General features: G+C 43.3%; 1 protein-coding gene across 6 annotated transcripts in view; it reads right to left on the bottom strand.

Moving 5' to 3' along the window:
* PRELID3A (PRELI domain containing 3A) overlaps positions 1 to 15282 on the bottom strand; it is a 150825-nt gene that overhangs the window by 77649 nt on the left and 57894 nt on the right. The window contains exon 6 of one of the 6 annotated variants that reach the window (XM_049901002.1): positions 3181 to 4669. The exons of 2 other annotated variants lie outside the window; for them this stretch is intronic. In XM_049901002.1, coding sequence (XP_049756959.1) covers positions 4610 to 4669 — 60 coding nt within the window. In that variant the 3' untranslated portion in view covers positions 3181 to 4609. Of the gene's footprint in view, positions 1 to 3180; positions 4670 to 6946; positions 8538 to 10869; positions 11851 to 15282 lie in introns of those variants that run through there. 3 more of the 6 variants (XM_049900999.1, XM_049901000.1, XR_007519294.1) reach the window with 3 other exon arrangements.

Below are 15282 nucleotides of genomic sequence, written 5' to 3' on the forward strand. Positions count from 1 at the left end.
AGCCCAAGGCCGATTCCTATGAGGTGATCAGACATGCCTCCTCTCTCCAACCTTTTTACCAATTCTGACACCAAGCCATCCCTCCCATGGCACTCTCTACTTCTCTGCGGGGTTCAATAATTTGTTGCAATGACCACATGGAACTTACAGACAATACTCACAATTATGGGGTTTATTAGGGAAGTAATAGGTTACAGTTCAAGTTCAGGAACACTCAGGATACAATTCTTCAATCAGGGCAGCCTCTTCTCAGCCATGCCACACACAGGCCTCTCTCTGGCCTTCGGTCCCTCAGGCCTCTTGGGCCGGCCAGGCATCTGCCATGCTCAGGCAAATGTTACAAAACTCTTCTAGCTCTGCTGATAAGTGTCCGGAGGCACCCCACTCCACTAGGAAGCCTCCTGCCCGAAGGCACTAAGCTTTCTCGCTCTGTAGGCCAGGAAGCCCACAGCATCGTTTCCTGCCAGCCTCTTGGTTTGGCTGCTTCTGCTGCCACTGTTTCTCTGCCGCTACTTCTTGCTGTCTCCAGCGTTACAGCTCTGCTTTCTGAGTCTAGGAGTTCTCAGCCCAGGAATCCCAGATCCAGTGTATGAGCTCCACTTTCAATTCTTTCTTGCCAGTAGTGGGATCCCCTGTACACCTCTGGGATGGCTCATCTTAAGTCTAGTGGGATGGCAAAACTGATCAATCCCCTCATGAGATTTCTCTACACCTTTTTTGCATGGTTCCACAACCACAAGTGTGCCATGCACCACATTACATTATTAGCAAGCTATCCAATCTCCTTGGTGGGCCACAAACACCTCATTTGCATAGTCCCACCAATCATTTGGTGGCAGTTACAAAGACTGTGGCTAGAAGAGCCATATTAAGTAATTCACTGCACTGCAAAAACACACTACAATGCTTTAGTAATCAAAACGGTGGTTGGTACTGGTGTAAAGGTCAACATATAGATCAATGGGATAAGGTTGTGTTTCAATTGTGTTGCATTCCAACAACTTTTACAAGTTAGGAATCTGACCCATTTCATTTCGGTACCCCACACTGAATATCAGTTTTGGTAGCTACCTAACAAATGAGGGTCACTAGTCTTAAGAGGGAATGTGCTAGTAGAGATGGATCAGTAAAACATCCCACCACTCTCGGACAAGTAAGTCAGAGTTCTGCCAGAACAAAAATATGGGCTCTCTATGTGAGGCGAAACATTCATTATTAAGATTTTAGGCCTGGAATATAAGGGAGCTGTATACAAAGTTCATATTTCAAGTGAAAATAGCTGGCTTATGCCAACATACGCATCAACAAAATTTAAATACAACAATAAATACAGTAAAACCTGCGAAAGTTGGAAACTGTGTAAGGCAGAAACCTGTCAAAGAAGGAAAACTCAAGTATTTTCTAGTAAAACAAACGATAGAAGAGCAGTAAGACGCACCCTGTCAAAGGTGGAAAACCCCCAAAACAAGGCAGCCCTGTCAAGTTCCAGCTTACAGATTTCACAGTACATTTTCTCCCAGAGGTGCCAGACCAACAGGCATTTTCAATCAAAAGATTCTAAACAAACCTGGGCCTAAGGACCCAGGAATGTTCCAGATGGCTGTGCATGGTAGGCCCGTTGGTCTCGTTCTGGTAAGCTACTCTCTGTCTCCCTGACTTATATCTCACCCAACAGCTTGGAAACAGGGCTTCTCTCACTTCTCCAGGGACCCCAACAATCCTAATGTGCACCATCTGTTCTTTGATATTAGAAGTGATCTCTCTTCCCATGCTCAACATTTGATCTGACCCCGTCCCCTACCTAATAAGTTATGCCTGCACAGTGGTTAAGAGCTCAGCTGCTAACCAAAAAGGCCAGCTGTTCGAATCCACCAGCCACTCCTTAGAAACCCTACGGGGCGGTTCTACTCTGTACTATACGGGCTCTATGAGCCAGAATCAACTTAACAGCAATGGGCTTGATGTTTTGTTCTTAAGGCACTTCTAGAGAAAGAAAAATTCTATCATCTCAGAGGTCAAAATGGAGGATGAGCCTGACTCAGAATGCTACTAGAAATTACAAACCCATGTGCTTTGTCAGCTATCCACTGATCCACCTGTGTTTCCATTGTTCCATGCAGAGAATTTCAGTTCAATGGAAGAGGTAAGATCCTCATTTTCAAAGTTTTTCACAGGTTTTTTATTTATTGTCATAAACATATAACAAAACATTTGCCATTTCAACATTTTTTACCCATACAATTCAATGCCATTATTCTCATCATTGTGTGCAGGCATCACCCTAGCAGGTCTTTTTAGTGGTGAGCTTTATTCCTGAGGAGTAGTGAGGATCACACATTTTACTTAGGATGTTCGTGATCAGGGTAAAACCCTCTGGGAGTAGGGTGAGGTAGCCATAGTGAGAGCGATGTCCATGCTGCAGGAAATACAGTCCAAACATTCTGCAGCTTCGCTCCCATTTTTCAGGTTTAATATCTGTTGCCATTGAGTTGATTCCAGCAAAATCTGAGCCCACATTACTGAAGCCGGAAAAAACCAAAGGGCTCCGGAGATGACAGGACAGAGCTCTTGAAAAGTGGGGCATTGAGAAGCTCATTTACATCCCTTAGGCTTGAAAGCTGGAGAAGTGATGCCATGTTTGACACAATTTAGTCTTCAGATTTCTTTTGCCAACACGAAGGCCAGACACTCTGCGCCCTATACTAAGAATGCTCTCATAAACTGCTCTAAGGATCTGGGCTTGTCTATGAAATGAAGAAAGAGGAGCTCTCTTACCTCGGCTAGCATGGCGCGACAGCCTGGAGCAAGCTTGCGTCCTTACAGCTTGCCCCTCATTTATAGGTTCTTTTTGGCTGCAGTGGTCCCTTCTGACTGCAGGAATCAACTGCCTTTTCCTGGCCTACCTTCTCCCCCAGCCCCCCTCCACTGCTGACACTCCAGGAACCCAGCTCCTCCCAGAGGCACAGTTTTAGGGGAGCAGTAAATGCCCAAGATGAACTGCAGGATTTCTGCAGAGTGACCTTGAACATCAACTTCCTAAAGACACAGTGTAAAAGCTACAGGAAAGCACGCTGGAGAAAGAGAAGGAAAAGCAAAATTCTGGACACACAATCTAAATAACATAGCTACTTTAGTATAGAAACTGAATGTGTAAAGAGAAAACGAAGTAACTTCTGTTCTTAAAAGTGAAGAAACTTTGATCTTAAACATCCCAAGGAAAAAAGCAGCTCAAGAACATTTCAGCTTTTCCTTCAAAGAAGAAAATTATAAGTAAGTCCATAGGGTCATGCTATCATAATCTCATAATCGTTCCAGAAATCAAATCCACAAAATGTAAGACTGGACGAAACACTCTGTGTATCCCTGGTTGAATGCTCTCACCACATACTGACTCCTAGAACAGCCTTGAATATCCCTTCAAGCCTACCCAATGGCAGACAAACCTCCCTCGTACATACTGAGACCCAGACCCCCTCTCTTCCCAATGGCACTCACTAGCAAAAAGGATTTTTCAGAACCCAAAAGCTTTCATCCTGGTAACTGGAAAAAACTGGTAATTAGCAAAGCAGATTCTTTCTCAGAAATACCTGGTGTCCAAGGATCCAAAATGTTTCTAACTAACGATGCTGCAGTTTGGCAGCAAAGCAGCTGAATGACATTGGGGAAGTTCCTCAACACCTCTGTGTCTCAGTATCTTCTGTTTTAAAACAGATGTTAGACTAGGTGGTCTCTTAACATCATTTTTAACCAGGAGAGAGTCCAAATACTGTATTACACAGCCAGTACTGCACCGGCTGTTGTGGTTAGTTGCTGTCGAAAGCTCCAATTCATGGCAATCCCATGTATGACAGAACGAAGCATTGCCCGGTCCTGCACCATCTGCACTATCGCTGGTCTGCTCGAGTCCATTGTTGCAGCCACTGTGCATTTTGAGTGCCTTCCAACCTCAGAGGGCTCATCTTCCAGCACTATATTGGACAATACTCTGTTGTGATCCATAGGGTTTTTCACTGGCTAATTCTTGGAAATAGATCTCCAGGCCTTTCTTCCTAGTCTTAGTCTGGAAGCTTTAGGGAAATCTATCCATGGGTGACACTGCTGGTATTTGAAATACTGGTGGCATAGCTCCCAGTATCATAATAACAACACATGAGCTGCCACAGTAAGACAACCTGACAGACAGGTGATGGACTGCAGAGGCACCAGCCAATTAATACATTTAAAACCTGAGTCAGCTGTGGTTAGAAATTAAGAAAAAGCTTAATCCAAGTCAACCCTTTTACCGAAGTGATGTGTGAAGTGACTGATATCTTTCTAAGCAGTTTTTCTCTGTGCTGATGACAAACCTGATTATATCACACGAAAGAAAAAAGGGGAAATAATATGATGCTTTTTTTTGGAACTTGTGGAGGCAAAGTCAAACTCGGTTTTAATATATGCTATAAAGAACCTGAATCTATCTCCCAAGATTAAAAGACAAAAATCTCAGAGATGTGATTTGACCCATATTAAAAACAAACAACGAAAACCCTCTGCACCAGCCCCTTTGCAGTCGCAGCATCCATTACTGGTGGCTCACGTCCAGTCCTGTTCCAGGGAAGGACCTTACCTACCTCGGCAGTAGCAGGTACTTAGCACTACTTTGCTCCCACAGTGTAATGTGTATTTCCTGTTGGAGATTTAAAGAGAAATAAATGATTGTAGGAGCAACTACATGTAACTTGACATATGGATGAAAATATTACGACGCAATTGCATTAAGCGGAAACGCTGGTGGCGCAGTGGTTAAGGGCTACGGCTGCTAACCCAAAGGTCGGCAGTTGGAATCCACCAGGCGCTCCCTGGAAACTCTGTGGGGCAGTTCTACTCTGACTATAGGGTCGCGGTGAGGAGGAGTTGACTTGACGGCAACTTTTTTTTTTAATTGCATTAAAAGGAAAATGAAAGTACAAACAACTCTTGTTATCTAGCTTGGTCAAAGAAACAGCTACCACAGCTCAAGGTAGCCCCCAATATATACAGGAGACAGTCGTAGCTCTACGGTAGAATTCTCACTTTCCATGAGGGAGCAAACCCAAAAAACCAAACCCACTGCCATTGAGTCGATTCCGACTCATAGCGACCCTATAGGACAGAGTAGAACTGCCCCGTAGGGTTTCCAAGGAGCGCCTGGCAGATTCAAACTGCCAACCTTATGGTTAGCAGCTGGAGCACTTAACCACTGTGCCACCAGGGTTTCCCCATGAGGGAGACCAGGGTTCAGTTCCAGGCCGATGCGCAAGCAGCAGCCGTCACCCGTCTGACAGTGGAAGCTTGTGTGCTGACAATGCTGAACAGGCTTCACCAGAGCTTCCAGACCAAGAACAGGAAGAGGTCTGGTGATCTACTTCCCAAAAATCAGGCAAAGAAAACCTTATGGATTACAACAATCTGATCCACAACTGATCATGCAGATGACCCAGGACTGGGCAGTGTTTTGTTCCACTGTGCATGGGGTCGCCATGAGTCAAGGACTGGCTGAACTGCAGCTGACAACAATATATATACCTTCCTTTTTCTATATTAATAGGGTCCCCAGCCAAGAAACCTGTCTCTATAATATTTAGGTCTCCCTCAATGATGAAAAAAAAAAAAAAATTTTTTTTTTTCAATGATGCAGACCCCATTTGTGCCCGAACTCTCTTCCACACCAAATTTGATCTCTACTGTTGACTTTCAGAGCTGAGAGGGATCCGAGCAGACATTCGGGCCACCCTCAGCCGATGGCAGAAGTCTACTGCAGGCAAGCTGTGGTGATGACAGCCATCTGGGCTCTGTCTACACCTGTGAAGGACCAGGCACTTATCCCATTGTTTCTCTCTGGTGCTGCCTTATGTGGCTCTCGGGAAGATGCCTATTCTCCCTTCCGAATGACTTTCTTAAATAAGCTCTTAATACTCACGTTTCCCTGCAACACTTCCTGTTCCTCCTGCTCCATTGCACTTAGCATCTAACATACTATTACCTTATTCCATGAAGACAGGGATCCTTGTTCACTCTGCTTACTGCCAGAGCCCCAGTTTCTAGAAACATACCTGGTATGTGATGGATGTTTGTGGAGTAAAAGCATGAATGAATGAGCAGGCTCAATATGGAGATGAAAGTGAGAAATACAAGGGTGGAACCATCCAGAGGTCTTCAAAAAACCTGAGTGTGCTAATGGGGCTTTTGACAGATAAATGTAACACACAGCTCCTTTGACTTTCCCTTCAGCCATGAGTACCATCCTATGTCCACAAACGGCCACGGCCCTAAGACAGCTAATTAGGCAACGAAGCTCCAGTCAGCAGCTTGTGTCAATAGCATCAGTGATGGGAGCCACAGAAGCCCTGTGTGCAAGCCTGGTTTCCTGCCTCACTTGTAGATACCACCCATCACACTGCTCTTTGGGTTCTTCTTTATGTCGAGCCCTGTGTGGAGTCACTGCCTCCCTGAGCCAGCTTTTTTCCATTAGTAAACTGACATGCAGATGTCTGGAGACCTATAATTGAAACTGCTGCATAAATGCAAAGGGTGTTATTTATCAGCACTGAGTTAGTATGCATTAATTTCTTCTTGCTTGCCTCTTTTACGGCATGGTAATTAACTCTTACTTAGTGAGTATAAAATTTCGATTAAAATTTACGTACCAACTGGGCTCAAATAAAAAGTATTAAACTCTTGTCTGGAGGGGGGATGGGAGGATAGAGAGAGAGAGAAGCCGGCAAAATTGTCACCAAAGGAGAGACTGAAAGGGCTGACTCAAGAGGGGGAGAGCAAGTGGGAGTAGGGAGTGAGATGTATGTAAACTTATATGTGACAGACTGATTGAATTTGTAAACGTTCACTTGAAGCTTAATAAAAGTTAATAAAAAAAAAAGTATTAAACTATTTCAAATTGGTCATATTAAGTAGACAGTTTGGCCAATGAAAGAAAATAAAACATGAAGATAAGCTTTATATTAGGTTTTCTGTGCTGAGATTACTGTTAACATATAATCTTAAAAAGAATTGTTGAACTTCTGTACCTAATAATGGCAACCAATCATTGAGGACTTACCGTAATTCAGACACTGTGCTAAGCCCCCTCACCACATTGTCATTTAATACTCAACTGCACTATTAATAGTGCAACTCCCCTTCACAGATGAGATTTAGGAAGAGCAAGGCTGTCATTTGCCTACAGTCAAATGCACTGTTTGGCTAGTTCCCAGACCCGTGCTCTAGAGCCCTACTACAGCCCAGCCTCTTTTCCAGTCAGCTGCTGTGATTCAGAACCCAGTCCTCAAGTCACTTAAGTGCTTGTTGAATACCCAGAACTGTGCGTGCAAAGCACAGTGTTTGATCTTGGCTCTTGAAGAACTAAAGTATAAACTGGTCAGACAAATACGTATGTGAACAATTAAGAATCCACAGCCATGTAAATCTGGGGAATTCAGAGTAGGCTATTTTACTGTGGGAGTCCCTGGGTGGTGCAGACAGTTAACAGGAATGGCTGCTAACTCAAAGGTTGGAGGTTCAAGTCCACTCAGAGGCACCTCAAAAGAAAGGCCCGGTGATTTACGTCCAAAAAATCAGCCATTGAAAATTCTATGGAGCATAGTTCTACTGTAACACACATGGGGTTGCCGTGAATCAGAGTCAACTCCACGGCAACTCTTTTGTTTGTTCGTTTGTTTTGTTTTACTGGTTATTGTACTATGAACTGGATCCAGTCAAGGACAGCTTCATGGAAGTAGAATTTAAGGTGGAGTAAGAGGAAGAGGGCCCAGTATTTCTCAGAGAGTGACCTGTTGACCACCTGCATCAGAATCCTCTGTTCCAATACCTAAGTCTTTGTTTTAACTTTTTCTGAAAAAGCAATGAGAAAACTCTTCGGCTTTTTAATAAAGGGAAATTATGACAGGAATATTCTGGAATAATTTGGCAACAAGAAGTGAAATAGAATAAAAGCCAGGAAACCGGTTAGGGGTGAGTGCAAATTTAATATAAAGTGATACATTAGTTACCTGCTGCTACATGACCAACTACCCCAAAACTCCGTGGCTTAAAACAATGAACACTGATTATCCTACAAGTCTCTCTGCCTCAGGAATTCAGGAGCAGCTTTAGCTGGGTGGTTGGTCCTGGCTTGAGGTCTCTCATGAGATTGCAGTCAAGATGGCAGCTGGAGCTGCAGTCATCCGAAGGCTTAATTGGGGCTGAAGAATTTACTTGCAAAGATGACACCCTCACACAGCTAGTAAGTTGGTGCTGGCTGTCCTTATCACATGGACCTCTCTGCAGGGCTCTGGGAGTATCCTCATGACATGGCAGCTGGCTTTTCCCAAAGGCAGTGACGCAAGAACCAGCCAGGCATAAGCTGCAGCGCCTCTCGTGGCCTTGCCTTGGAAGTAGCGCCCCTTCACTTTCACAGCGTTCTACTGATGACACAGGTGAGGAGACCATGCAGGCGTGGCACACCTCCTTGGGGCCATCTGGGAAGTTGACCACCGTGGGCAATAAGCACCTATAGCTGACTGGGACAGTACAAATGAAGACACAAAGAGTTGGTCTGAGACATTTTAAAGGAATACTTGGTTTCCAAGTGGCTACAGAGAGAATGAACAGGAGAAAGAAGTCTTAAATAAGTCAGGTCTTATTTACATATGGGAAAATGAAAGGAGCACTAATCAGAAATGGGGAAAGAAAAGCAGTCTGGTGGAAGGGAATAGCTTTAGTCTCATATTGACTGGGAGGTACAGTGGGGTCTTAAGGCAGGGATGGGAAAACTTACTCTGAAAGGCCAGAGTCAATGTTTTAACCTTTGAGGACCTCACACTTCCTCTGCTGCACATTGTTCTTTGTGTGAGGGTTTTTATTACAACCCTTTAAACGTGTAAAACTATTTTTAGCTCAAAGGCTGCAAAAAAACAGATGCAGAATGTAGTTTGCCAAACCCTGACCTAAGTACCCTCTAACTGCCGAAAATATCAACCCAGAACTGATGAGAAGTCAAGGCTAGAAACCCAAATCAGCACTAAGTTAAAAGAAAACAAACCCACTGCCGTCAGGTCAATTCTAACTCATAGCGACCCTACAGGACAGAGTAGAACTGCCCCATAAAGCTTCCAAGGAGCACTTGGTGGATCTGAACTGCCGACCTTTTGGTTAGCAGCCACAGCTCTTAACCACTACGCTACCAGGGTTTCCAGCACTAAGTTATGACTCCTTAATTTCTTACTGCTTGCCTCTTTTACAGTATGGTAGTTAACTCTTACTAGTGACCATAAACCAGAATGCTCCTGAGAAGCAAGGATAGTGAGACTACATCTCACATACTTTGGACATGTTATCAGGAGGGATCAGTCCCTGGAGAAGGACATTATGCTTGGTAAAACAGAGGGTCAGCAAAAAAGAGGAAGACCCCCAACAAGATGGATTGATACAGTGGCTCCAACAATGGGCTCAAGCATACAACTGTGAGGATGGCGCCGGACAGAGCAGTGTTTCGTTCTGTTGTGCACACGGTCGCTATGAGTCGGAACCGACTCAATGGCACCTAACAACAAGTGTCTGTAAAAGTTAAAAACGAACAAACAAAAACCATAACCTTGCTACAAAAAGTATGTTCTATGGCCAAAGCACAAGCTTTCCAGTTCCAGCCCAGCCTAGTGATATCCGCAAGAGACTCGTAGCAGACTCAGCAACTGACCAACCACAATAACAGCAACCATGGGCAAGTGCCCACTCGGCCATATTTGGGTCTTTCCTGATGTTCTCTGAGTTCATCCTCATACAACCTTAGGAAGTATTATTGTCCCCATTTTATAGCTGAGGAAACTGAAGCTCAGTAGTCAACTAACTGACCCACATTTACCCATGCACACTATCCCTGCACTTCACTGCTAACCACAGAAACACTGGAGGTTTGAGTCCACCCAGTGGTACCTCGAGAGAAAGGCCTGGTGATCTACATCCAAAAAATTAGTCATTGAAAACCCTATGGAGCACAGTTCTACTTTGAAACACATGGGTTGCCATGAGTCAGAATCAACTTGATGGCAATTTTTTATTTTTGTTTTTTATAATCAGGTGATTGTTCACAAAGGTAACCCTTCCTTGGTGCTTCCTTAGCCATGCTGAAATTAGTAGAACCACCTGCCTCCTGTTTGAATACTGAAGTCATAACAGACCCTATGAAAATCTTTTCTTAATATATTGGGCATTCACTAAGACTCAGCCATAGTAAAGATTTGCTGGGGAAAATTATCCTGGGGGGGGTGTTGTGGGAGGGAGTGGGACTCATGACAGAGACCCCATATCAAAGCATACTCACCCCTTCCTGAACCTGAGGACAATCACCCACTCTTTAGAATCCAAAAAACCACGGGCTCAAATCAGATGCACACAGTTTTGGTAAGACTGGCTACAGTGCTGAATAGGTGGAGGGGTCTTCAAAGGATATCTGGTACCACCAGTTTTCTGACAGGAAAGGAAGCCTCTGAGATTCCAAGAAGCTTTTAGCACTGCTCCTCCAGGACCGGTGCTGTGAACGCCTCTCTGACCCAGTGCTCCAGGCACCCTACTCAGGCCCTTGATGGTCTGATGGGCTTAACAGCTTGCAAGACAGGAAGCCAGGCTTCTCTTGAGCAGCATTCCAGCAACGTCTGGTTTGTATGAGTTGAAACAGTAACTAGCTTATTCAGCTTTAATTTCTGCCTTACTCTACAATATCAAGGATATAACACTGGAAATGAAGAAACGGCAGAACTCTCAATCTAATTCTATGATTTTAGCAAAATAAAATTTAATAAAATAGAATAAAACCTTAGGTAAATAATATATTAGCAAAATAACTAGTTTCTCCTGAAGTATTCACATCTCTAAAACTAAACTAGTTGGTTTGGTTACAACATAAATAGAGAAAAAACATCCCATTTCATGTTCAGAAATTAAATATGGATGTTGTGTGTTACTTGTTATATAAGTGTAATTAAAAACTCATGTCCTAAATTAAATCTAAGGAGTAGAAGATGATAAAATATGGTAAAAAATTAAGTGCACATTCCAAATGGCTGGGACGTTCAGAGTGCAGGTCTCCGCACTAGCAGGTTGGACTCTGCTTCCCTGAGTGGCAGCAGGGGCAAGAGGGCCCACCTGGCCCAGATGTGGGGCAAGGCTCAGTGTCCTCCCAGCAAGCTGCCATAGTAGTGCTTGTTAGAAGTCCACATTCCTGGTCCACACCTAGAACCAAACGATTTCTGGGGCTGAAGACCTGAAATCTGTGGGTTTAATGAGCTCTTTCTCAGGTTTCCTGACATTTAGGACCACTACTCCAGCACTCTGGAAAGAACACTCTATGGGAAAGCTGAGGGGCAGTTCTGTCCATGCAGATCAAATGCACAAGAAACTGAGATTTGAATGTTGAGGTTGTAGTGTAAAAAAGCCACTCCCTTCTTCACTGATACTTTGGGCTTTGTGGAAGGAATATCAAAGATTTAAATTAACTTCAAAAATAACCTTTCTTCACAACAACAACAAAAAATTGAGATATAGACCAAGATAGAACAAATGTATTCCCTCTCTAAGCCAGCCTTCAGCTGCTCTCCGGACATGGCTGATAGCAATTCCCCCGACACACTGAATGTGGGCCAGGTGGGGCCGGTCCACAGTGAGGCAGGACCAAGGGTTTCTGTCAACAGTGCTCTCCTTGACAAGGTACTGTGTGCTCTCAGCCATGTGAACCGGAATCCTCATGGTCACATCTCACGCTGTCTCACAGGGCGCTGCCGCGAGGTCCTCCAGCTCTGTGTTCAGTCCACTGATCACCCACTCCAAGGCATCGCGACCCTGCCACAGGAGAACAGCACTAAGAAACCTGTCTGCACGTGAAATGTCACAACCCTGGCAACTCAGAGGAAGTAGTCCTCTATAGGACCCTGGTACGCTTACAGCTTACAAATTCTGCCAGACAGCACCTCAGAAATGAGGTGCCCTGCCAAGTCTTTCTGGTGAATGCTGTGACACTAATGTAACATCAGTGTTTAAAGATACTCGTTACAAAACAATGCTGTATCATTTAAGTTGACATGTTGAATATTTTCTCAAATTAGAGGTCAAGGTAAAATTTCACATGCCTCTCTACACTCAGCTGTCATGATTTAGGTACTTTGCCACACAGCATTTACTTTGTGCTTATGGTGAATTCCAACTAAAATAAATAAATAAATATTGGATCCATTACCAAACCAAAATGGAAGTTACAATGCCAAATAATTTGACACTAAACACATTTTGAAAACAATCGAAGATGTAACGGCTGACCACCTCAAGAAAAAAATTGAATTTATTTGTAATGGAAAGCACAGGAGAATAAAAAACCCAACCCACGCATGTGCTTATTTTCACCCTCCTTCAATTGAAGATGACATTTACAATGGTCCTTCCCCTAAAAATGGAGTCTTCCTCCAAAAAATGCAGTGGGGACCTCTGTACGCCATAGCCATCAATGAGGATTAGAGTCTGCCTTTTCCGACACTCTTTACTTATCCTTGCTCCACAACTGTGGTTTCTAAAATCACAAGCATCCATGTTTCCCTTAGAACAGAACTACCTACATGACAATTTTGTAACCATACACATAAAAATTGCTTTTATTTAGTTTAATTGATGTACCTAATAAAAATGGAGAACTTTGATTTCAAGACAATGGAAAAAAGAACTTTCTGCCCGTTCTGTTCCTGAAATCACCCCAAAACTGTAGAGAAAGACACAAACACAAGTTTCTAAAACATAAGAGGCACCAATAACCTCAAACCCTACTAGATGAAACTGCAGAAAGGCGAGGGCACTGACATGGCAGGGGACAGCCCAGAGGAATCTGACCTGAAGCAATTCAGAGCCCTGGAAACATCAGAGTCAGAGCCATCAAGGAAGGTGGGGTAAGGGACTGGGTGAAGGGAGGTTATTTAAAAGTCTGGTGAAATGGCCGTGAAACCTAAGTCCTCCACCCACACCCTCCCAAGACACCAAGGAGTTCTGTCCAGAGAAACTGAACCACTCTAGAGAAACGGTATTTGGAGGTCAACAAAAACCTTCACCCTACAGTGAAGCCCAGCAAGCAGCCAGCAAGCCTCTCTCCTCACTGGGGTTTTTTAGTAGTTTTTAGTACTTCATATGAATAGACGACTGAGGAATATATCTAACATGAGAGGACTCAGAGGAGATTTGGAGAAGCAGAAGGAACCGTCACTCCTATTTCTACAGTGACAGGAGGAAAGATACTACATTTATGAAACAAGAACAAGATGCTAGAATGAAGAAAGAACTCTTAGAGATTAAGAGGACTTCAGAACCCAGGTCCCAACACAGAAAAAAAAAAACATTTTGGGGGGGTGGGGGGAGGATGCCAGGTCTTGATCCGACCTCAGCTTTATTATCTCACTGAGGTGAAATTCACATAATACAAAATTAACAGTTTTGAAGTATACAATTTTGAACATTTAAAATGTTGCGTAACCACTTCTATCTAATTCTAAAACATTTTCATCAACCCCCAAAAAACCGTGTATCAACCAGTCAGAACCCGTTCCCCTATCCACCCCGCACCTGACAATGACCAATTTGCTATCTCTAGACACTTACCTATTCTAGAGATTTCATATAAATGGAATCATACAATGTGCAGTCTTTTCTGTCTGGCTAAAGAAACGTTTTTGTTTCTTTAGCACTGCTTTTTAAAAAAAATTGTGGTAAAAATATACCTAACAAAACATTTGCCAATTCAACCATCTTTACACATACAAACTCAGTGACATTGATTACATTCATCATGTTACGTAACCATCACCACTGTCCTTTTCTAAATTATTCCACCACCATTTACAGAAATTCAGTGCCCTCTGAGCAATGACTCCCCCTTGCCCTCCCTTATAACCATAAGAAGCTTGGTCTCTATACATCTGCCGATTTCATATAAGTGGGATCATACCATATTTGTCCTGTCGTGACTGACTTATTTCACTCAACATGTTTTCAAGGTTCATTATGTTGTAGCATGTATCAGGACTTCATTTCTCTTTATGGCTTAAGAATATTCCATTGTATGTATATATCATTTTTCACTTATCCATTTATGTGTCCACTGACATTTAAGCTGTTTGCACCTTTTGGCTGTTGTGAACAGTGCTGCAATAACACTGGTATAAGACTTTCTGTTTGTATTTTTCATTTCTTCTTGGTATATACCTAGGACTGGGTCACACGGTAGATCTATGTTTCACTTTTTAAGGAACTCGCCAAACAGTTTTCCATACTGGCTGCACCAATTTACATACCCACTAGCAATGGATGAGGGTTCCAATTTCTCCACATCCTTGTCAACACTGGTTGCTCTCCGTTTTTTGTTTGTTTGTTTATCATAGTGATTCTAGTGAGGGTGAAGTGATATTTTACTACGGTTTTGATTTGGATCACCCTAATGACTGATGGGAAACCCCAGTGGAGCAGTGGTTGAGAGCAATGGCTGCTAACCAAAATGTCAGCAGTTCGAATCTACCAGGTAGTCCTTGGAAACCCTGTGGGGCAGTTCTACTCCGTCCTATAGGATTGTTATGAGTCGGTTTGGTTTTTGTTTCTTTTTTTAATGACCCTGGTGGCATAGTGGTTAAGTGTTATGGCTGCTAACCAAGAGGTCAGCAGTTCAAATCTGCCAGGGCTTCTTGGAAACTCTATGGGGTAGTTCTACTCTGTCCTATAGGGTCGCTGAGTCGGAATCGACTCAACGGCGTGGGTTTTGGGTTTTTTGGTTTTTTTTTAGTAATGAGGTTGGCTGATGGAACTCATTAGCTGCTCCAAGAGAGAAAGATGTGGCAGTCTGCTTCCTTAAAGACTGATAGCCTTGGAAATCCTGTGGGGCAGCTCTACTCTGTCCTCTAGGGTTGCTATGACTCAGAATCGACTCCACAGCAACGGGTTTGGTTCTGGTTTTGAAACGACTAATGACATCGAGCATCTTTTCATGTGTTTGTTGCCTACTTGATATATCCTCTTCAGTGAAATATCTATTCAAGTCCTTTGCCCATTTTTAGATTGTACTGTCTTTTTGTTGCTAAGTTGTAGAAGCTCTTTATATATTCCGGATATTAAACCCTTATCAGATATATGGTTCCCCCAAATTTTCTTCCAGTCTGTAAGCTGTCTTATCACTTTGTTGATAAAGTTCTTTGATGAACAAAAGTTTTTAGTTTTGATGAGGTGCCATTTATCTATTTTGTCTTTTGC

The sequence above is a fragment of the Elephas maximus genome, chromosome 11, assembly GCF_024166365.1.
Source record: "Elephas maximus indicus isolate mEleMax1 chromosome 11, mEleMax1 primary haplotype, whole genome shotgun sequence".
NCBI lineage: Eukaryota > Metazoa > Chordata > Mammalia > Proboscidea > Elephantidae > Elephas > Elephas maximus.